This window comes from Sus scrofa, chromosome 5, assembly GCF_054392235.1.
Source record: "Sus scrofa isolate SSC_HxYL_T2T_F1_AM1 chromosome 5, Sscrofa_HxYL_maternal_Yorkshire_Landrace_v2.0, whole genome shotgun sequence".
NCBI classification, from domain to species: Eukaryota; Metazoa; Chordata; class Mammalia; order Artiodactyla; family Suidae; genus Sus; species Sus scrofa.
The window spans coordinates 22995800-23014216 of NC_139387.1; the positions used below are offsets into that span (position 1 = coordinate 22995800).

Below are 18417 nucleotides of genomic sequence, written 5' to 3' on the forward strand. Positions count from 1 at the left end.
TTTATTTTTGAGTATCATTTTACCTTACAGCATTCATTTTATTTCACTCACAAGTTTATCAGTAAGTGTATCGAACTGAAAAGAAAATTGTCTTTTACACACCACCATCAAGCCATTGTCCCACATATCAATATTATCAACAAATTGTAATAGACTCTCCTATTCAGAGTGTCTTCATATTTCCCTGGTTTACATAAAGATGCTTTGTTTTCTGTTTCTGTTTGTTCACTTAGTTGTGTGGATCAAATCCAAACGAAGTTCACATCACCTTTGGTTTCTACGTTAATTACAACATTTTTATTCTTCAGGGAAGAGGTAAAGATTTTGTGACTGCCATATGGCTGATTTCCTGTTTAAATTCTTACCACTTTTCCTGGACCAACTTTGAATTGGATTACTATATGTTCACATCCTTTCAATCATTAATTCCTGAGCCAGGCTTCTGTGACTCAGGGGATACCTGGAAGATTACAGCTTTTCTACAAATCAGAGGCAGGCAGAGGACATGGGGGAGGGATCCCCTGAGTCTCCTGCTCAGTTATATATATATATAGTGTCTATATCACATTTTACTTTGCAGAATCAGCACCTGTTTGACTGCAAATACAGGGTGATCTTGGACTCAATACTAGAGTGTACATACTTCCTTGTATCTTACATAATAACACTGCCCTCACTGTTACTATATCTGTTTAGTTGACAGTCCAACATGCAGGTTTACTTGCTACAAAATGTGAATTTGTCCTAACCTTCCTAGTTTTAAACAGAGACCTTGGACAGCTATTTTTAAAAATCAAATTGTGTCTTAATCTCTAGCGTCTTTCAATTCTAGTCTCATGACAATTCTAGGCATCTTTCTCTAGTCTCATGATTTTAGTAATCAATCTTGGAATAATTTTAGGCATTAGCTAAGTATGTTGGCTATTTTTTCTCAGAATAACCAGTTAGAAAAACACTGTTGACTGAAAAAAAAAAAAAGCCACAACCTAAAAGTTGAGATTTATGCTTTATTTGGTGGCCTTACTAAGGCCTATAAAGTCAGGATGCAGGCTCTCAGATAGCTCTAAGGAACTGTCCAAATAGGTAAGGGAGGAGCCAGTATTTTTTTGCTGGAAAATAGAAAAAAAAGACATGTAGTTTTTTGTTCAGTAATCAAAAAATGACTGCTAGTTGCAACAGCAGACATCTCAAGTTACTGATTTTAGTGCTTTTCTATATGTGGGAAGATGCAAGAATCTGGGCTTATTTAGCCTATTCCATTGACATGCATTTTTATCCTATGGGAGGGCTGCAATGGCTGATGGCTTGATGACTGCAACATCTCTTGTTTACTTAAATGCCAGGTGGCATTCTTTGTCCACAGCCTTCAAGTTTAAAGCTTTAATTTTGACAGGCATTTTATATGTTAAATCTGTAGATTCTTGAGAAATATTTTGCATCTTATCTTTATTATTGACTAAAATATAGAGTTATAGTGTGAAATATTTTTTCAAACTCATCATCATATGTACATTCATTTTTGTTCTATTAATAGAGCCAAATCTGTTAAATTTCACATAATAAGTTTTCCAACTTACTGAATTGAATAAATCTGGGAAACATTTTTTTCCCTATTCTCAGATACTCCTGTAAACCAATTCAAAATTCCAAAGAAATATAAAGGAGAAAGATTATATTATAACACATAATAAGGGTGAAAAAGTAAGTTGGTATATATATGGCAAGCCAGTTCTCAGCTGGATTTTAGAGAAAATTCAAAAACTTATCTCTGTCAGAGACTTGGAATTTGACTTCTGGCATTCATTTGATTGTTCCTTCAATGAGTTGCAAAACTCACTGTTTGTCTTATGGAATTTTAACTCAGGTATTTACACTTTTTTTTTTATAAGGTATAGCAATAGTTTACTTTAAAATCAACTTGGTTAATAGAAAGAAAAAAAATTCTACTGACTTCACTGACCTTGCTGAGATTTAGCCTGTATTGCGATCATTACCAGTAACATCACCATGTGCTCAGCGAACTAGACTAGACTATTAAAGTGCAATTTAGTATTATATGGGAAAATAAGTATTACATTCTAAATAGGAATGTTTTAGATAGAGAAAATAGCTTTATTCAACTGGGAAGATTCTGTGGAAGAAGCAAAACATACTTTAGGCTTTGAAGTAAGGCAATGAAGTAATTTCTTACATTGTAATTCAACTCACAGGCATCTATAGATGATATCTGTTTAATAAATTAAAAAACTTAGAATTTTAATTAAAATATTTTCATTTGTGGTCATATAGAATTTGATTACTTTTTTTCTTATCGCATAAACAAGGACTGTAATTTATTGTCTAACTGAATAAAAAAGTATTTCGTAAACTAAATTATTATAAACTATATCTCCAAATTCTTAATTTGTACAATCTGCTAACACATTAAAAATAAATGCAAAACATTTTCAGAGCATAATGTTATGTGTAATGTAACTGAACTTTTTTTTTACTATATAATTGATTTTGTGGTTTCTGTCAAATGGTCATTTTTTTTCCTAAAAATATGATTCCGCATACAAACATTCTGTTTACATGCCAAGTTCCAAAAAGGTATCCAACTATTTGCATAGCAAAGTCTCATAAACTTTTATATTTAGATTTGTTCTCTTGTTGTTGTGGTCTCTAAGTTAGATTGAAGAAAACCAGAATAAATTTTTTTTTGTCCTGGTTCTGTCTGTTCATAAGGTGACAGCTATTGCAAAGCAAATGATGTTCCCAACGATTTTTCAATGAAAAGTCATCATTTCAGGTGCTATGCATTTAGTTCTGTGTACATCTTTCTGCTTGGACTATACAGCTATGGAAATGAGGCTGCTTCTGTTCAGTAGAATCCTTTGGAAAATTGTGATCAGAGTCTAGATTTGGAAATCAAACCTCTTAAAGCATTTTTAAAATGGCATCTAACACACAAGCTCATATAGAGCCTTATTGAAAACATTTGTATCACACAAATTTTAGATTATATAAGATAATTTTATTATTATATAATTTTATGTTAGATTATATTATGCTAATAAGTCTAAAAATATGTGCAGAAGATGACATTCTAAAACAAGATTAAAGGGGGAACATTTTAATTCATTTTTTTCCTTCATACTTTTTAGAATTTTCTCATTTGTTTGAACCAAATAAAAATTTTTGGACCATGTCCTTAAAGGCCTGTTTCACTTGCTGGTTCCTTAGGGTATAAATGAAGGGATTCAATAGAGGGGCAACGGAGGTGTGGAGCACAGCTACCCCTTTGCTTAGAGTCACTCTGTCATTTGCTGATGGTTTTATGTACATGAAGATGCAGCTTCCATAAGAAATGGAAACTACAATCATGTGGGAAGAACAGGTAGAAAAGGCTTTGGTCCTCTGCTGAGCAGAAGGGAATTTGAGAATTGTCTTGATGATAGAGCCATAGGAGAGAATCACTAATGTCAATGTGACCATCAGTGTCACCACAGCCAGGAGAAAAGACATGAGCTCTAGGAAATGTGTATCTGAACAAGAGATCTGTAGGATGGGAGAAGAGTCACAAATAAAATGATCAATGACATTTGAATCACAGAATTCCAACTTGAGGACCAAGATCACTGGAGGAAAGATGAGCAGGAATCCAGTTGCCCAGGAGCTGAGTACAAGTTGGTAGCAAACTTTGCTGCTCATAATAGTGGTATAATGTAGAGGTCTACATATAGCTGCATAACGGTCATAGGACATGGCAGCCAGAAGGTAAAATTCAGTTACTCCCAAAAAGAAATAGAAAAATAACTGAGCCATACAACTCATGTAGGAAATAGTCCGATCCTTTGTCACAAGGCTCTTCAGGAACCTTGGAATACAAGAGGTTGTGAAGGAGATTTCTAAAAAGGAGAAATTGCGTAGGAAGAAGTACATTGGTGTCTTAAGGTGGGAATCCAGCAGAGTGAGAATAATGATGGTTAAGTTTCCAGTCACACTCAACATGTAGGTAACAGATAGAGAGAGAAAAATTACAATTTGCCACACAGGGTCATCAGTCAGACCCAAAAGGACGAACTCTGTCTGCACTGAATGATTCCTCATTTCTCACTTATGGTCTAAAGTAGACAAGAAGAGTTAAAAAAAAATAATGGTCAGGATTAACTATTAGAATCAATCAGAAAGAACGAAAAAGACAAGAGAGAAGCTAACATTTGTTGATCACCGACAATGTGCTAGGAACTGTTTGGAGATGCACATGAAGTTTCTTATTAATATCTCCAAAGACTCTCTTTGAATAGAGTATTACCATCCCCACCTTGTGGAGAAGAAAACTGAGGCTCAGATTAAAGACTTTGTTTGGGGTATTATATCTACGTGCCAGCATTCTATCAGAAAGCTGGTGAATCTTTAAACATAAATACCCATGACACAACCGATATAATCCATTTGAATCCCCTGGGTGAGTTCTAGGCATTTGTATTTCTACAAACTTTTCAAGTTCATAGCAAAATGGAGAAGTACTGCATTATTAATTTAGCTCAAAATTGAACTTAAAGCCTTGTATGTTCTACATCTTTGCTCTTTTTTAACTTTATCATACCAAATACAGACTGTAAGATCTGGGCCTTGAGCACATGGATAGATTTCAGAATGTTTGTGAACGCCCTTAAGTTCTATGGAAATGATGAGGAGGAGGGGACATATAAGGGTTTTTTGTTTTGTTTTGTTTTTTGTTTTTTGTCTTTTGTCATTTTAGGGTCGCACCCGCAGCATATGGAGATTCCCAGGCTAGGGGTCTAATTGGAGCTGTTGCTGCCGGCCTATGCCAGAGCCACAGCAATGCCAGATCCGAACCGCATCTGCGACCTACACCACAGCTCATGGCAATGCCGGATCCTTAACCCACTGAATAAGGCTAGGGATTGAACCTGCAACCCCATGGTTCCTAATCGAATTCATTTCTGCTGCACCAATGACGGGAACTCCAGGTTTTTTTTTTTTTTTTTTTTTTTTTAATAAAGGCAAATGACACACAATATGTTTAAGACTCACTACCATATATATTACTGCTTCAAGAATGGCAACGACAAGAACATAATTCAAAATCCATCTCAGGTGGGTGCCAAATCAGAAAATTGCAGACTGGACTTAAAATTCATAAAACATAGTCACAGCATCTAAGAGAGTTCATAGGTAATTTTTCTAATCTTGACATAAAGATAAAATTCTCTCTGCAAAATGAAGAAAGATATCTATTTACCAAGGTTTTACTTTTAGGAATGCAATTATGATAGTTAATAGATTTTACAAATAAAAATATAGAACATAAATATAAATAAAAGGGAGAAATCCTGCTATACATTTGGAAACAGACATAGTCTTGCAACCACATTTTCAATAGCAGTTTTCAATTCCCTTAACATAATTTTGAAATCAGCTGCATTATTTGTAAGACCTATATCAAGACTTTTCTTTGTTTTCAGAATGTTTTGTTAGCCAGATTGCATTTGACTTTGGCTTCTTCCATATGGAGTTCACCATTAACATGATTCCTAAGAAACATAAAAAAACCCAAAACACAAATAAGTAAAAAAAAAAAAGCATTTTCTGTTTTTTAAAATTATCTTTTTTTATCTGTGAAACTGAATTGCTGGTGACTCTTTTTCTCAATATGGTCAACTCTTCAGTTGTTTTCTGAAACCTATCATAGACCTAAAATTTTTATATCATTTTGTTTTATTTCCTTTTCCCATGGCAAAATTTATGCCAGCTGAGGACAATTACACATTGCTTCCTTAATAGTTTTCTCCTAGTTTGATTAAAAAAATAAAATTTGACCTGGTCCAGAGGGTTTATCTGAATATCCCAGTGATTTCCAGAATCAAATTTAAAAAGACTTAGAATAATTAAAGACAGTGTATGTGTCTAAAGCTGCTTTGTGTTTATTGGCCACCAAATGAAAGCAATGAATTCCTTCTTGCATCTATTCTTCCATAACCAGAATCTTGATAACTTCTATTTATTTATTAATGAATGGCAAATATATCTCTAGGAAGATATAACCAGGTGAAAAGAGATTGATAATTAAAATGTGGCAAAGTTATGACCAAAGAGAAGCTTTCTGTCTTTTGATAGATTTTATTAGTCTTCTATTTTTTTTCAATGTATCCAATCTATGTTAAATGTAAACAATCAATCAGAAAAAGCAATGAACAGATTTAGATGTATTTCATGAATAGGAACCCTTTATGCATTTTATACATTTATACAAAAAAAGATGTAAAACCATTAACCAGAAAAAAAAATCAAGCTGCTTATAAATATCTGCCTTTGATTTCCACAAAATTACCTTAATTTACAATTAAAAATAGAAGATCCAAACTCCAAAGCACTTACCTTAGTTCCTGTATTTTCTTCTAGGATGTGAAAGGGAGAAAAAAAATGCTAGTAATGAATTTTGAGTGTACTCAAATCTAGACAGTATATCAGGAAGAAATGGAATGAGAAATTACTTTTAAGTTTCACTTCAATGCAAAAATGTGGATTGTGCTCTGTGCTTCTCTAAAATTTTCACCTCCCACCTCACTCTTTATGTAAGTTTGAACTTAGGCCAACATTCTAGACTTGGGCCATAGAAACTTCTTTATTTTGTTCTATCTCAGGTAAGATAAGTTATCTAGCATTTACTGTGAATATATACAAATGGCATCATAGGCTTTATTGATACAATACATTCTTATATTCTTTGCATTTGGAAATGGAAGTAGAAAAAAATTCAGGGCTATCTGATGGAGTGTTAGCATATCCTCCAAGTAGGGAGATATTTCATAGTTGATTTTGCACTGTGAAAAGTAAGCTTTCTTTTATTGCTTTTTTAATTGCATACTTAAGGGACTCATTGAGAAAAGAAAAAAGAAGAAAAACAGCACAAAGGAAAACTTTCCCCTGGGGTTTATGAACAGAAGACATGGATTATGTGTAATAAAACTGACTTGTACAGCATGCTGTAATAGAATGTGAAAGGTCAGTATACTTACAGAGAATTGAGGTTATTAAAAATCTGTAAAACAGTGATGAAGAGCAAACGGTGGGTCAGGATCACATTCACATTACTGTTCAAAGATTAACTTTAATATTTCAGTGTAAGGGTATAAAATTCCATTAAATTTGCCATATTGAACAAAATTTTTCCCTTCAAAAGTCCTTGGTGAGAAGGTTGACAAGTTACTGATTTATCATGAATTGTGGTCTTCGCCAAGCTAATTAATTTGGGGATCAGTTGCCTCAGTATATAAGACCCAACCCAAGGAGACCAGTGCTTAAGACCCCAAAGAAACGTTACTGAAAGAAAATAAGCCTAAATGATGATGTGAGAATTATATCAAGGAGTTTAAAGTAGCATAGGGCACTTCCAGTGGCTCGAGAAATGACAGTAAGACATTCATAACTTTCAGGTATTTCTCCCAAGTATGTGAAAACTATTAGAAGAAAGGATGTTCCAACCATGGACTTGCTATATTTGAAAGAAACAGAAAACTCCTAAAGTGGAAAAGAAATGCAGCATAATCCCACTGACATACCTTAATAGAGCTGGCAAGGGCTGGATATCCCTATCCTGCCCCTCCCCCATTCCCTCTCACCACTGATAACCTCTAGTTTGTTTTCTATATCTGTGAGTCTGTTTCTCTTTTGTTATAGCCATTCATTTGTTTCATTTTATAGATTTCACATATAAGCGATAATATATAGTATTGCCTTTCTCTGCCTGACCTATTTCACTCAGCATAAAACCATCCAGGTCCTTCCACAATGAGAATCACTTTGCATCTATAGGAAGAGCCATAATCCAAAAGACCACAAATAAACCTTGGTGAGGATATGGAGAAAAGGGAACCCTAGTACACTGTTGCTGGGAATGTGAAGTGGTGTAGCCATTATGGAAAACGGCACGGAGATGCCTCAATAAACTAAAATTAGAATTATCATACAATCCAGCAATTCCACTTCTTGGTATTTGTCTGAAGAAAAGGAAAGCATTAATTTGAAAAGACACAGGCACCCCAATGTTCATAGCAGCATTATTTACAATAGCCAAGACCTGGAGGCAACCTAAGTGTCTATCAAGAGATGAATAAAGGATATGTGGTATACATATACAATGGAATATCACTCAATCATAAAAAGAAAGAGAGATTTTCTTTGAAATATCAGTATTTGCTACATTTCAGAAAATCAAATTGAAAGATATTTTAATCTTTTTTTTCTGAACAAATTTTGATATCCAAGGGGAGGGCAAGAGGGTGGCAGGAGATGGTAGTGAGTTGCTTTGTTCTTTCTCAGGTTTTATTTTTTCCAGCTTTATTGAGATATAATTGACACATAAAATCATGTAAGTTTAAGTTGTACAACATATTTATTTGATACATTTATAAATTGCAAAATGGTTATAACCTTAGCATTAGCTAACACATCCATCACGTCACATAATTACCATTCTTTTTTGGTGGTGGGATCATTTAAGATGTTATTCTTTTAGCAACTTTTAGTATTATACACTATTATTAATTATAGGAACTATCCTGAGATCCTCAGAACTTATTTGTTTGATAACTGAAATTTGTCTAACTGATAATGCAAAATTTCAGTTATTTCTTCAGTTTATTTCTTCCATCTCCCTTGCTACCATTCTACTCTCCTTTTCCATGAATTTGGCTTTTTCAGATTCCATGTATATGTGATCTCATAAGGTATTTGTCTTTTTCTGACTCATTTCACTTACCATAATGCCCTCAAGGTCAATTCACATTGTCACCAATGGCAGGACTTTCTTCTTTGTCATGATTTCAAATGTATTTCAATCATGACAAAGAAGGAAGTCCTGCCCTCTTCCACTGCCCTCTTCCTCAGTCCACTGCCCTCTTCCTCAGTCCACTAGGTGCTCCTCTACTGAGGTTTCTTCCAGTGACTAGCCAAGTCACATCACATCTCTCTGTTATCCCACTTTTCGCAGAGAGTGATTGAAAAGTTTCCATGGCAGATGAAATGGGTGGGGAAAAAGAGATGCCTTTTTACCTTTCGTATAAAATTATGAAGAATATCTTGATGAGCTGCTGTGACAAAGTTAGCTTCTCCTGCCCAGTATTTTCCATATTTATAGCAACTGAACCCCAATTTTACTAAGGGTGTAAAGTACCCAGATATAATACTACCCAGCCCCCTTACAGTTTGTATGACCATATGACTAAGATTATGGCCAATGATATAAGAGCTGATGTATCAAGTGTATTTCTGAAAAGGCTTTTAAGATGAGGTCAGAACTGGGATGTGCTTTTTTCCCCTTTTCCATTTCTCCTTGTTTACTGCAATGTGGACACAATGTCTAGACCTCTGGCAACCACCTAGGACCATGGGGTAACTTAGGACTGTGAAACAGAGGCTAATGGAAGATAAGAAATGTAAGAGGACTCTGGATTCCAAATGACTGTTAGCCTACCTTCAGACTTCTCCATGAGATGAAAAACTAATTTCTAATGTGTTGAAACAATAGCTATTTGTGTTTTCTTCTAAATGCAGCTGAGTGATACTCCTACCTGTTTTTGGATGTGGGCTATGACTGAAATATCTCCTTCTGTGGAAGAAATATCATGTATTCATTGCTTGTTTCAAGCTTCATCCGTGTCTATCTAAACATTTGTTTCATGTCTCAGAGTCCCAGTCTTTGCAAAGAGTTCCCTTACCTTAGCATAAGGTACCTGGTTAAGTTGCAAATTTATTTTATTCTTATCATTATTATTATTATTACTACTACTAATGTTATTATTATTATTATTATTATTATTACTTGCTTTTCAGAGCCACTCCTGTGGCATATGATTGTTCCCAGGCTAGGAGTCATACACCATAGCCAGCCTACACCATAGCCAGAGTAATGCCAGATCTGAGTTGCATCCACGACCTACACCACAGCTTGCAGCAATGCAGGATCCTTAACCCAATGAATGAGGCCAGGAATCAAACCCCATCATCATGGATACCAGTCGGGTTCTTAACTTGCTGAACCACAACAGGAACTCCAGGTTGCAAATTTAATTGTAGTTGAAGCTGCAATAACTTTAAAGAATGTCTTTGCAACCGCTGGAAATTTTATTTTTGTTTTCCATTCATGCTTTCATTTGTCTTTTTCTCAGAATGTCCTTAGGGCCAGACATCCCTCCCAACCCACAATTACATGTATATATATGAAATTCAGAGGTCTCCAGGCCAAGGATGGAATGCCTGCTACAGCAGTGACCTGAGTCACAGCATTGACAACACAAGATCCCTAAGCTGCTGCACCACCAAGAAACTCTCAATTTATTTCTATTTTAACTAAACTTTTGATTTGAGATAATTGTATATTTGCATGCATGGACTTGTATGTGTAGATCAAGTAATTATTCTGGTAGTTACTAATGTGTCCATTTTGATTTTTAGATATGCAGCAACCACAGAAGTAATTACTAGGTGGAACTGTAAATCCTTTGGATCCACTGCAAAATGATTAGACAAGATTTCATCACTTGGCCTCCAAACACACAAGCTATAGGGACATTTGTTTTCTGTGGTGTTAGAATCAGTTCCAATAGAACTGAAAAGTCAATTTCAACAGAACTTGAAAGAATTTGGGAGTCCCTTTTTTTTTAGGTCTAAAATTACTCTGCTAAGTGATCACACCTCTTTGGGGAAGGACTGATAAATTTGTCTATATTTTCTGTGGCTTTGCAGCATCCTTCCTCAAGAAGACATGATAGATTTGGTAGTTGGAAACTGGCTCAGGTATGAAATTGAGTTAGAGACTGAATTTCCATTGAGATGGCTTCCCTCAGCTTTCTTGAACCTTCTTGATTATATAGATCAAAAATACCTTCTTTTCTGCCCATGTCAGTCTTATGCTATTAGATGTTGCCATGGACACCTGCAAGACAATGACCCTGGATTACCATTCCATGGTAAACAAAATTAGGAAGATGGAGTCCACTTTGCTCTTGACAGTTAAATGTTGTTGGCTGGTCTCTGGCACTCTGAATCTTGCCATTCGTAAAGAACAGGCTCTCTTACCAAAATCCTTGGTCTGCAAAGAACAGTCACTACTGAGTTCCCAGAGATGCTGGTGTTGTCTCTACCAGAACACTACTTACTTGCTTTGTGAAGGGAATTTCCTTTGGCTTCTCACAGCTGGTGTGTTCTCTGGTTTTAGTTAGTAAAGCCAGTCTAGCATTCCTAAGTCTTTGAGACTTTTTGCACCATTTTAAAACATGATGTAAAGCTGTTGTAGTTCATTTCCTGCAAGCTCCGGTGTGTCCAAACTTCAAGGACTGAGGATATAGCAATCCTTGCTCTGGGTGTTTTTGCCAGGATGCTAAGATATATCAATACTTTCTCCCTTATTCAGCATTTTGCTTAACCCTCACTCAACTCTAGCACCTTCACAATCCATTCTTAAATATGTTATCTTGACTCCTGCAGTACATGTTAGCTTTTTTGGTGAATAATTATTTCCCTTCTGTAAAACGAAAACTGCTTTCCTAGAAAGGCCAAGTTGAGACCTGGTTCTAGGTATTGTTATAAAAGCCATGGCTTGAAGTGAGGGCAGATTTTAAGGAAACTAAGTATTATCTTCCAATGCACTTGCCTCAGGTGAGGACTTTCATATATATTCCAAGTAGAAGGAGGCTGCTATTGTATAGCAAGGAAGAGGGGGATTGAAGATTCAATACTTGCTTCGGGTTTCTCTATGCTTTTTGCATAATCAATAATCACATTCATCCCTAAAACTCAATTACCAGTTTTCTCTTTTTTTCTTTACAACTTCTTATACCTTTTGAGCAAAACTTTTACTGTTTTCATTTAGGAAACTTGTGGTTTAAATAATTTCAGCATTATAGTTGAAGTCTGCATGATCTCTATGTAATTTCCATGAATTGCTGTTTTGGTTGCCTTTCGGGTAAATTTTCCTCTGTCGATGGACATTTATTTAGGTTGTTTCCATGGCTTGGCTATTGTAAATAGTGTTGCTCTGAACACAGGGGTGCATGTATCTTCTTGAATTATGGTTTTATCTGGAGTGGTCTTTTTTTTTTTTTTTTTGGTCTTTTTGTCTTTTTGCTTTTTCTAGGGCCACTCCCACGGCTTATGGAAGTTCCCAGGCTAGGGATCTCATCGAAGCTGTAGCCAACGGCCCACGCCAGAGCCACAGCAACGTGGGATCCAAGCCGCGTCTGTGACCTACACCACAGCTCATGGAAACCCCAGGTCTTTGACCCACTGAGCGAGGCCAGGGATCAAACCCACAACCTCATGGTTCCTAGTTGGATTCATTAACCACTGAGCCACGACGGGAACTCCTGGAGTAGTCTTTTTGATGATAGCCATTCTGACAGATGTGAAGTGATATATCATTGTGGTTTGATTTTCAGCTCTGATAATTAATGATGGTGATCATCTTTTCATTTGCCTGTTGGCCATCTGTATGTCTTCCTAGGAAAATGTCTATTCAGGTCTTCTGCACATTTTTTTTAATTGGGTTATTTTTTGATGTTCGACTTTGTGAGCTGTTTATATATTTTGGATATTAACACCATATCAGTCATGTCCTTACAAATATTTTCTCCCAAGTAGGTTGTCTTTTTGTTTTGTTGATGGTTTTCTTTGATGTATAACACTTTTAAGTCTAATTAGATCTCATTTGTTTATTTTGCTTTTCCTTCCATTGCTTTAAAAGATGGATGCAAAAAAGAATATTGCTAGGATTTAAGTCAAAGACTGTTTTGCCTTTGTTTTCTTTTAGGAGGTTTATGGTTTCCAGTCTTAGAAATTTAATTTGAATGGATTTCAGATTAGGAAAGAACAAATAATTTTAGTAACTTAATGATACATGCTTTGAGATGCTAATGTATGAAAACTTGAATCATCAATTTTGGCATTCCTTTTCTTCTTGGAGAAGGTGATTCTTTTGATTGGGTCATTGAAAGCTTGTTTTTCTTGCTGGTTTCTCAAGGTGTAAATGAAGGGGGTCAACAGAGGAGCAATAAAAGTAGTTAGTTCAATTACAACCTTATTAATAGCAACTGATTCCTTTGCTGAAAGTGTGCTGTGGATGAAGATACAGCTGCCGTAGGTGATAGAAACCACAATCACAAGGGAATAATAGATAGGAAAGGCTTTTCTTCTTTGCTGAGGCGACAGAAATCTTATAATAGTCTTGATTATGCATATGTTGGAGAGAACTACAAAAAGAAATGTTGTAATGAAGGTCAGCACATCACAAACTATAACCATCTGCTCAATTACCCATGTGTCTGAGCATGAGAGCGTTCAGAAAGGGAGAGCCATCACAGAAAAGGCTATAAATGACATTAGAGCCACCGAATTCCAGATTTTGGCTCAAGCTAAATGGTGTAAGTATGATTAACAAGGCAGCCATCCAAGAACAAAACATGACTCTTCTGCAGCCTGGTGCTCATGTGGTGGTGTAGTTCAGGGGTTTGTAGATGGCAACGTAGTGACCACAGGACATGGTGGCCAGAGGGAAAAATTCAGTTACCACCAAGCGTTTAGTAAACAATGCTTGGATGGTACAAGCACAGTAGGTTATACAAGTATCTAGGAGTACAAGCTGATGTGAATAAGATCTCTTAGAAGGAAAAACTATGTAGCAAAAAGTACATTGGTGTTTATGGTGAGAATCCACTAATGTAAGTAGGATTTTAGCCAGGTCCCCAGTTACAGTCAACAAGTAGGTAATGAGAAAAAGTAAAGGCAGTTGTGGATCATCTGTTAGTACTAGCAGAATAAATGTTGTGAATATGGTTCCTTAAATTTGACTTCTGATTTTGGTCCAATCTTTATGAGAAAATCAGTGATTTTGTTAGAACAGAAAATGTCAAAATCCATTGGTGATAAATAATGACAGGTAACCTTGAGCAGGTTCACATAAAATGTATTCTTTAATTTTGTGATCAATATTGTAACTATACTGGTGGACTTTCTATCATTTTTACAGCTTTTAAGGATAAATTTCTTATAGATCAGTTTAACTGTATCACAATATAATAATTTATAGATTCTGTATCTCCATTGCATTTTTCCAAATTTATTTAAAAATTTTGTCCATGTTCTGGATTGGTTTAATTGACAGTGTATTGTGATGCCATCAATAATATTTTTTTTTTTTTTTTTTACTGTTCTACCTTCTTACCTATTTTGAAGGTGAAATCTTAGAGCTCACTAACTGTTTCATACCATTGCTGGTAGCTTGGTCCTTGATAAAACACAATTACACAGTAAATAATTTGGACTCACTATAGAGGCTCTCCAAAATCCATTCATTAATTATTATTTTATATTCAATCCCTATAGCAAAATATTGATTTTTATATCTGATTTTAATATATGAGTATGCATCTGTGTGAGGTAAGTCTCCTGGAGCGTAGAAAACAATGGAAAAGGATTGAAAATAGATCTGGATAGGCCTAGAGAAAATTCCCAAACCTTCTGGAAGGACATGTCCTTTGCCTATTTTAATGCTATTGTGTATTTGGCCATCCTCAATCATCAAAACTAATGCTAGAGCTTAGTTCCACCCAACTGTGTCTAAAATTTCATGTATGCATGGCTGAGGTAGTGGTGCTGAGTCTTTATTTTTTCTTTTTTAGATTCAGAATACAACTTTCTTGTAGTAATGTTAATTCGTTTTGAACACATTTCTCATAAGTTAGGCAGTAATTTTTGTTTTGTTTTGCATCATGTTTGTTTTTCACCATTTAGAAATTTTGTAGTTTTGGTTAAGTTGGAAAGAAGGTAAAGTAATTAATAAATTTACTATGAACATATAGTTATTTTTTGATAAAGTGGTTAGCTCGTTTATAAGAAGAGTAAAGAATAAACTGATATTGGTCTGAAGTCTAAAGGATGTTTTAAGGAAATTAGCCTAGATTAGAGCACAGATGAGAAAGACAGGATAATTTTGTCTTAGTGAATTTATATTTAGGAACCTCCATCTTTTGAAAACTTCATTCCTAGATTTCAGCATTCTTTTACTTCTTTGAGGGGAATGTGATTCTTTTGAATGAGTCCCTGAAGGCTCGTCTCACTTGTTTATTTCTCAGAGTGTAGATGAAAGGGTTCAACATGGGGGCGATGGAGGTCATGAGCACTGTCACAGCCTTATTAATAGCCACGGATTCCTTTGCTGAAGGCTTGATGTAGATGAAAATGCAGCTGCCATAGGTGATAGAAACCACAATCATGTGAGAAGAACAGGTAGAAAAGGCCCTTTTCCTTTGCTGAGCAGAGGGGAACCTTAGAATGGTCTTGAGAATGTATACATAGGACAGAACAACACACAAAAGTGTTGTGATGAAGGCCAGCACAGCACAGGCTATCACCATCTGCTCCAAAAGCCAAGTGTCTGAGCATGAAATCTTTAAGATAGGAGATGCATCACAGAAAAAGTAATCAATTGCATTAGAGTCACAGAATTCAAGGTTTACTATCATGATAAGTGGTGGGAGTATGATCAGCATTCCAGCTGTCCAGCAACAGAGGACAAGCCTTCCGCACACTCTGCTGTTCATGATGGCCACATAATGCAGGGGTTTGCAGATGGCCACATAGCGGTCATAGGACATTGTGGCCAAGAGATAAAATTCGGTCACTCCAAGTGCATCAATAAAAAACACTTGAATAACACAAATATTATAAGTAATTGACCGGTCCCCTGTGGCTATGTTGTACAAATACCTAGGGATACAAGCAGATGTAAATGAAATTTCTAAAAAGGCAAAATTCTGTAGGAAGAAGTACATGGGGGTTTTCAGGTGAGAGTCCACTAAAGTGAGGGATATGATGGCCAGATTCCCAGTTATACTCAACATGTAAGTGAGAAACAGAAACATAAAAATTGGAATCTGAAGTTGAGGGTCATCTGTCAGTCCAAGGAGAATGAAGGCTGTTATTGTTTGGTTTCTCATCATTGATCTCCAATGTCTTTATTGCTTTCAAGAAAAATTCAGCAAGATTTCAAATGCATAAAGGAGTATCAAAGGCAAGAGGGGCAATACTCTCCCTTGTCAGGCTGTAGAGTCACACTGTTGATTCCTCCTCTATGACCAAGACAGAACAGATTAGTAATAAAATCATGGTTAAAAAAAATCCTCTCAGGAGTTCCCAATGAGGTGCAGTGGGTCAAGAATCAGACTGCAGCGGTTTGGGTTGAGGTGGAGGCATGGGTTTGATCTCTGGCCTGGTGCAAGGGTTAAAGAATCCAGCATTGCTGCAGCTGTGACCTAGGTCACAGCTGTGGCTTGGATTCAGTCCCTATGTTGTGGGTGCACCATAAAAAAACAATCCTCTCAGAGAGCTGAGGATCCAAAGACATCTGCATGAAATAAACTATAAAGTCTTACTCACTTCCTGGGAGAGGAATGACCCTAAACTATCGGCATCTATAGCAGAGTTCTTAAAAATGAAGGGATTTGCCATAGGTAAGAGAACAAAGGAACCAGCCAGAATGTTAATACACTTATAGTGGCTGCATAAGGGCTTTTGTGTAGACAAAATTTCAAGTTTCCCCAGAGGGAATATTCACTTACCCCTTCCCACAAATTCACACTAGAGGTATTATATCAAAGTTTCAGAGGGGGAACAGATATTGTCCCAAATATAAATAAAAAGTCCTCAGAATACATTTCAAATGCAGGATAAGGAATGAGACAGAGAACTGAGAAAAACCCTTCCAAAATATGGCACATCTACACAGGATATGGGATAGCCTGTTCCAAAACTGGGATAGTTTATCAAGGCAGAGGAAAATCCTCCTGGAATCCAGAAAGCTGGGAATGGACTAAAAAGCAAACTCACCAAAATGAGGTCAACAGAATAACATCCTTATCATGCTGAAAAGAATAACAAAAAAAACTGTCAATCTAAAATTATTTGGGAGTTCCCATCGTGGCTCAGTGGTTGACAAATCCGACTAGGAACCATGAGGTTGCAGGTTTGATCCCTGGCCTTGCTCAGTGGGTTAAGGATCCTGTGTTGCCGTGAGCTGTGGTGTAGTTTGCAGACGCGGCTCAGATCCCGCGTTGCTGTGGCTCTGGTGTAGGCCGGTGGCTACAGCTCCGATTCGACCCCTAGCCTGGAAACCTCCATATGTCGTGGGAGTGGCCCAAGAAATGGCAAAAAGACAAAAAAAAATATTTGTATAGTATCCAGTCTTGAACTTAGGTCTTTAATCTCTTTTGAGTTTATTTTCGTATATGGTGTTAAAGAATGCTCAAATTTCTTTCTTTTGTATAAATACTTCACATTTATCATAATTATGTCAGTGGAATTTCCAGGACAAGGATATTCCTAATTTTAAAGCATTTGAACAATGTTACCCAAGTGACATCCATAATGTTTTTATTAATATTATACATCTGGTCCACTATATGAATGCTTGATTTTTTGCCTACATGAAAATCACTACTGTGTTTTACTGAAACAAAGTTTTAAAGTGTATTGACACTTGGTTTGGAGTAGGACTTGTTAGTGGCTCTGACATCACCCATGAAATATTTCTTATTATGTCTGTGTGTAAAACTTTCTCATAAAATAGACCAGTACAGAATTTTTTCTCCTCCTACCTTCTGCAGATAAAAAAGTTTTCCTTGGAGTTTTCTCTTTGTTGTTTCCAATTATACTTTATCAATGCATTCTTCTGTAAGAGACTAACAAAACAAAAGCGTAAGGGCCTCATACAATGGGGTTTTGGACCAGACTGTTCCATCATAGTAAGTTATTACTAAATATTTATAATAGCAGCTAATCAAAAATTTCCAGTGGCCATAGTTTTCTTAAATTGAGAGTTTAAAGAAAATTTCCCCATTTAGTTTGTTATGTGAATGGTTTCAATTAGTTTCTTTAAAACACTGTCTTTGTATTGATATTGAGCTCTGTCAGTTCCCACTTTGTATACAGTTCCCACAGTTAAAACTGCTGTCCTGTTAGGGAGAGAGGACCGAACTAGGGCCATAGTTTTCTGCGGAGCTGTTAGGCTCACCAGCCTACTCTTGTGATGTATTTGATGGCACTAGGTCTGCAAGCCACCCATACTCTCCATCATCCTATCCTCAACCTAGACGTTCCTAGAGCATCATGTGAAAATGTTCTCAACTCTGAGTGATCTGGGCAATATTCAACAAACTTTTCTTTTCCTTTTCTTTTATTCTCTTACTTAAAACCTATTAAAAGGAGACTTTTGGGAAAACAACAGACCCCGAAATGTGACTGTTGAGTTATTGGCTTTCAGAAATTATTCTCATTCTAAAAATGTTTGTGGGTCATTAAATAAAGCAATTCTTGTCATATGCTTTTATATATCTATCTATATCCGTATCTATCAAT

The 18417-nt window shown here is 36.0% G+C and overlaps 3 protein-coding genes across 4 annotated transcripts in view; 1 reads left to right on the top strand and 2 right to left on the bottom strand.

The window, feature by feature from the left end:
* LOC146403204 (uncharacterized) overlaps positions 1–18417 on the top strand; it is a 732844-nt gene that overhangs the window by 365666 nt on the left and 348761 nt on the right. The window lies entirely within an intron of this gene.
* Positions 3154–4092, bottom strand: LOC100151915 (olfactory receptor 6C75-like). Its single transcript, XM_084957846.1, has one exon. The coding sequence runs from the start codon at positions 4090–4092 to the stop codon at positions 3154–3156; it is 939 nt and encodes a 312-aa protein (XP_084813972.1).
* Positions 15066–16004, bottom strand: LOC100157159 (olfactory receptor 6C2-like). Its single transcript, XM_001928730.5, has one exon. It carries the CDS (start codon positions 16002–16004, stop codon positions 15066–15068), a length of 939 nt encoding a protein of 312 aa, XP_001928765.5.

Bases quoted from the DNA above. Each gene is read 5' to 3' on its own strand.
- LOC100157159 (XM_001928730.5), bottom strand. From the start codon at position 16,004: ATGATGAGAAACCAAACAATAACAGCCTTCATTCTCCTTGGACTGACA.
- LOC100151915 (XM_084957846.1), bottom strand. From the start codon at position 4,092: ATGAGGAATCATTCAGTGCAGACAGAGTTCGTCCTTTTGGGTCTGACT.